General features: G+C 37.5%; 1 protein-coding gene across 1 annotated transcript; it reads right to left on the bottom strand.

Moving 5' to 3' along the window:
• Positions 1–581: 581 nt before the first annotated feature.
• On the bottom strand, positions 582–4,741 carry ZBED4 (zinc finger, BED-type containing 4). Its single transcript, XM_010012141.1, has one exon. It carries the CDS (start codon positions 4,394–4,396, stop codon positions 908–910), a length of 3,489 nt encoding a protein of 1,162 aa, XP_010010443.1. The 5' UTR covers positions 4,397–4,741; the 3' UTR covers positions 582–907.
• Positions 4,742–6,168: the final 1,427 nt, after the last annotated feature.

The raw sequence follows: 6,168 nt of genomic DNA, 5'->3' as shown, positions 1-6,168 counted from the left end.
GAACCTTATAATTTCGATGCACTAAAGATTAGAAAAGGCTTTAGAATGACACTAGAGTCTTCATGGTAAGTTTCTTGCCTTTTTTTTTTGTACATGGCATTAAATAACAAGCATTAATTCACAAACTTTGATACGACTTCCAAAGGACTTTTATAAATACCCAGAGTATTTCTGTAGTTCAGTTAAAATGTAAAACCTGAACAGGAGAACCCAGAATGGGAAGTTTTACTACTGATTGCTGTAAAACTGACATTCCATATAAGCTCAAATTTAAGATTTATTTTCAGATATTAAGTCAATAGTCTCCTGTAAACACATGTTCCTCAACAGATCTGCTTAATCCTTTAAGTACTTTAGGGCTTGCAGTTAAAAACACCACATGATAAAAAGACAGCTTGAACCCCATCTTTCGTGTACAGCTTTCTTCTGACTACTACAAAAGCTGTTTCGTTGCAATTAAAGCAATGTCCAACTAAAATACAGTACCTGGTTTATGTTTTTTACATAATAATTGAATAAAAAACTACATAATAGAACTGTGTACATCTTTTTTTTTTTTCTTTTTCCTTTTTTTTTTTTTTCATTCTATTAAAACAAATGACTGAGCTTTTTTAAAGTTCATTTACAGTTATGGATTAAAACCTACATAATTTTGTATAGTTTGACAAGACGGGCTATCTCTAGTGTGAACTTTTAAAAAACATATATACAATATCTGGCCTGAAGTACTATGAATAAGGCACATGTAGACATATCGAAAGCTGAAAAAAATGAAACTAAAATTTGGAATTACAGTCACTGATTAGATGTCATACATGGCCCCATTGGAGCAATTTAAAAATCCAAGTTATAGATAGTTAATATCCAGTGAGCAACAAGATTTAGTCTAGCAGTTTGTTCATTAGTTTCAATACTGGAAGTATATTAAAGGAAGATTCACTTTCAAAAAGATAAGCTTTTCAAAGTGTTCAATCATTAACCTTGACTGACTAAAGTTGTTGCTTTCATTGGATGTACTGAACAATCTCTCTGAAGGAACAATGCTTGGTGGACAACCCAAGAACCTGACAGCCAATTTTGACAGTACTGGCCAAGATGACTTCTTAAAGTTCCAGTAAGTTAGAGGATCACAGTTATGCTCAAGCACTTCTTCCTCCAAGTAAGAAAGCACCATTTCCTCTGGTAACTTTGCTCTCTCTTTCAGGTCTTTTGTTTTCTTCATGTCACCCATAAGTGACCAAAGATTATCTTCCCCATATGAATTTGTAGATGGTGAACCTGAATCACATCCATTGGAAACAGGTTTATCATCATCTGAGGTAGAACTCATTATTTCCAGCTCCCTGATTAAGTCTTGTTTATATTGTTCAGCCTCCTCTTCTGTGAATAAGGATGTTTTATACCGGGGATCCAGAAGTGTAGCAAAAATGTACCTTGGATCATGAAGCGTGGAGGACAATCTACTCACCATAGCTTCTTTCAAGGATTTTAGCATAGTATCTATGCCCATTGTTTCCTCAAACAGCATTTCTATTTTCCTGTTAAGTATATGAATCATTGGAATCACTTGACTTAGAGTAGACATGTGTGTACTCATCTCCCTGCTTGCAGCTTCGAAAGGCTTGAGAGCATGACACACCGACTGCATGACTTCCCACTGATCACAACTTATCAGCTCCCGAAAGCTGCACTCTATTGACATTTCATCAATTGCTCTTTTCTGCTCGATAAGACGTTCAAGCATATGAAATGATGTATTCCACTTTGATGGGACATCTTGTATTAGCTGATGCTGAGGCAACTCATACTCTTTTTGCAACTCAGCTAACTTCTCCTTTGCTTTTGCTGACCGATGGACGCGTTCACAGATCTTTCTTGCAATACTAAGCAAATTCTGAACCATTCTCTGGCTTTTAATAGCCTCGTTTACAATGACATTAACAGTGTGACTAAAACATTGTACACTTGAATGATCACCTTCATTTAAAGTTTTCTCTATGCTCTGATTATCAGTAACAGTAATCCCAATCTGCAGGCCAATGGAAGTAATCCATGTTTCCCACCAGTACTCTAACTGCTTTTGAATACTGATTCCATTGTAATCACAATCAATCTGTGATACATTTAATAGGGCTGAACAATGGTAATCCTCACACTGTGGTCGAAATGAAGACTCAAATGTTACCCAGTGAGCTGTCAGAGTTAGATATTCTCGTGTTTGGTTGCTCATCCATATTCCAGATGTAAAATGGATCACTCCACTTTCAGCTTCTTTAAGATGAGAAATAATTATTTGTTTTACATTATCATACATATCTGGAATTGCTGTCCTAGAAAAGTAAGATGGAGAAGGTAAAGAATACTGAGGTTGCAAATATTCAAGCAGCCTATTAAAGCCAATGTTGTCTACAAAAGAATATGGCTGAAGGTCAAGTGCAATCATTTCAGCTACAAGACTTGTGATTTTTTTGGCAACTGGGTGAGAGTCACAAAACTTGTCATTGGTTTCATCAAAATTTGAAGACCCTAGTAATTCTGAGCTCAGTGGCATGTGATTATCCGCTGATGAGGACAATACTGTCTCCGAGACATCAGTTTTCAGAACATTGTTATGAAACCGCTGCAAATGTCTTAGAAGGCAACTCGTGCCTAGATTCGTTGGCTTTTTCCCCCTACTTATTGTACGTCCACAGTGCATGCATACTACTTTTGTTGAATCTGCAGAACAAATTGAAAAGTGATTCCACAGTTTTGAGGTCTTCTTACTATTAACAGGAAATATAATTTGATTATCGTGTGTAACCATCGTAGGCAAGTCAGTCAACTTTGAGGATGAACATTCGGCAGAAGCCAAAGTGGCATAAGGAGAATTTGCCAAGCTCACATCAAGAAAGCTCTTTTGGTTTCTGATTACATCAGGATGGCGTCTATACAGATGTCTCATCAAGCAGCTTGTGCCCACATCTCCTTTCTTACCACGACTTATCATACAACTGCAGTATCTACATACTGCTTTTAAACTGTCTGCAGGTGATAGTGAAAAGTGGTGCCAAACTTCTGATTTAAGCCTTTTCATAATCCTTTTGTTTTGCTGAAATACAGCAGTGGGTTCAAATATTAGTGGACCTAATCCCTCACACTGTTTCTCAGGAGAGGAAACAAAGGAGACTTCACCTATATCATCAGAAGATGACAGCATTGAGTCTTCCACTAGAGCATCTCCAGAAGAGAGATTAGTATGGATCTCCTCAGAGATTCTGTCTGGAGAAGAGGAAACAGAAGTTGATTCTTTCATTAGTTTTCCAGGAGAAGATGACATAGAATTCAGATCACTATCTGAGGGTAGTAAAGAAGGCAACAGAGTTGGAGGTGCAGTGTAGAGAGGTGGTATGCTGGTACCACCCCCATTCTCTTGCAGGACAATGGAACGATGGGCTCTCCACATGTGTCTTATTAAGCAACTCGTTCCCAGGTCTTTTCCATTTTTTCCTCTACTGAACTCATTCATGCAGTGAATGCAAACAGCTTTAGAATTATCTAGAGGTGACAAATAAAAGTGTTTCCAGACAGCAGATCTCCTCCTGGAACCTGATGTACTCTTTGGAATTACAACAGCTTTTTCTGCTACATTCTCTACAGTGTCATCATACTGGTTGCTGGGTAGTTGTGGAGATGACCCAACCATGACTTCTTCTTTGCTGCACTTCTCAGAAACTGAAAGATCTGGTATTTCCTCAGTAGAAACAATAGAAACAGATTCCTCAATTATTCGATCTGGAGATGGTATTTTAGAAGCCATTTTCTTGACCAGTTTTATGGGGGATAACATAGAACTCAGATCTCCAACATCTGCAGGCTGAGGTGCCAGTAACAACGTAGATGAAGAAAAGGAGGAGATACCTGGCATACTTCCATTTTCTTGAATTAGTACAGTGGGATGGGCTCTCCTCACATGCCTCATGAGACAACTTGTACTCAGGTCCTTTTCGTTCTTACCCCTGCTAAATTCTTTCATGCAGTACATACATATTGCTTTAGTGCTATCTCTGGGAGATATAAAAAAATGGTTCCAAGCAGGTGATTTTTTTCTGGAGTTTATGTTTCTGCTAGAAAGGAGGCTTTGTGTCACAGCTTCCATTGCTACATCATACAGCGTACTACTATACTGAGAAAAAAGAGATCCGTAATCATCTTCGTTTTCTGTCGATAAATATTTGCCAGGGTTGTTGGTTATGAAGTTCTTTTCTTTGTCCTCCTGTTCATCACTGCTGTCCACATGTTTGAAATCATCTTGTTCTGTCTTTATATCCATTCTTTCTAGAGTACAGTTAATGCTGTCTTCTTCTTGCTCTACTTTTAAGTTACTGATTTTACCCAATACAAAATTACCATCCATTCTGGGGAAACCTGCTTTACTCTTGTCCGTGAATGACAAATTCTTCCTGCCAAGTCTTCATGTAGCAATAAATACAGATAACTTAAAAGATCATTTAAAATTTGATTCAAATGACGTATCTTGTATACTGAATGCACAAACACAAATGTGTGTACGTGGTAAAATAATCTCTGGTTTGTGAATTCTGTATCCGTGTTGTGCGTAAGCAAATATGATTAGACTTAAAATTGCATTTTAAAATTATAGACTTAATTAATGGAATCTCATTTTTTTTCCCCAGGATCAGGACATTTCAGGTCATAGATGAACGTTCTCAAAGACAGCTACTGTTAAATGCTTCATGTTGTAGACATAATCCTAAAAAATGAATGTTCTATTTTCTTGTTGAAGGAAGCCATTCTGTTCATCTTGATTGGGCAACTGCAGTTCTTCTGCACCATCTAGAAATAAAAAATCAGAAGACAAAGTTGATTAACACACCTCAAATAGATACAGTAAAGGTGAACTAAAAACATGCACTAAATATTCTGTAGGGTTTTCTTTTTCTTTGATATAAAAATAATCCAATGTCCTATTGAAAAAATGAAAAGCCCCAAATTTTACTCAATACATTTATTGTGGGTAAATACATATCTACACACACAGCTCTGGTTCAGCTTTGACAAAATCTAGAGTCTAACCATCATTTTTGTATTTGCTTGGACATACCTATGCCTCATCCTACATGCCAATTCAACAACTGCATAATCATACATACACATATATATGCAAATACAAAAATACATACTATATAGATATCTATCTACAGATGTATATGAAGACAAGCAGGCATTTAATCATGTTACTACAGAAATATGTACTTACACCCAGATGTTAGATTATACTCCTGTACACTTAAAACTACAGCATTTTACAAGAAACCTCTGTAGGGGTGTCCACTGGTGTCACACTTATCGATCTTCCTCTGCCCATTGTCTCACATGGTTATATTCACGCCATAATACTCACAGACAACACCATGCTACAGAAAACAGCTGCTCTCAGAGTTTCAAGGTTAAGCCTGGAAATGCTTAATCTGGGCTATGCATATGCCATAGATGCACTGAGGTCTCCCTAGAGCACAATAATGTCACTTGAAGCAAAGATACATACAGCCACATGTGCTGGTGCCTACTGCAGCACTGCCAGCTCAAAGCTCCTCACCTACCCAAGGGTTATGCTAGAAGGCCCATTTACACTGAGATAGCTCATTTCCCTCATGGGTAAAGATTTTTCCCATGAATAATTCCTGTACAAAGAGTAGGTTTTTGAACTATAGTTGCATATACATCACAGGCAACAACAGGCTCAAAAACCAGACACCTCCTCCCCCGGAAGAAGCTGTCTGCATTTGTCAGCCTTTTTTTTACTACAGTTCTATCAGAATCCTAAATTTTGCCAAACCCCTTTTCACTTATTCTCTTGTGCCATTCATGTAGTGATTGGCACCCTCATTCAAGATAACAAACATATTTTGACCACACAGGTGATGCTACACTGTGCACTCCAGTTGGTGCACGCTGGCTTTTATGACCTTCTCTCTAGCTGAAGACAAAGCACAAACCTGAAACAGTTTTTTTTAAGAACTTTTCACACAATTTTCATGTTACTCAAAAGATAAGAAGAATTTCAACAGGCAAAAGGCAAAATTGGCCATAGCTACAAGACACACACATGAAAGCCTAAGTCGCATGCACACAGCCATTTTCCTGTTTCAAGATCAATGCCATATT

Source organism: Nestor notabilis, unplaced genomic scaffold (assembly GCF_000696875.1).
Source record: "Nestor notabilis isolate BGI_N333 unplaced genomic scaffold, ASM69687v1 scaffold14783, whole genome shotgun sequence".
NCBI lineage: Eukaryota > Metazoa > Chordata > Aves > Psittaciformes > Psittacidae > Nestor > Nestor notabilis.
This window is presented reverse-complemented; position numbering and strand designations above follow the sequence as displayed.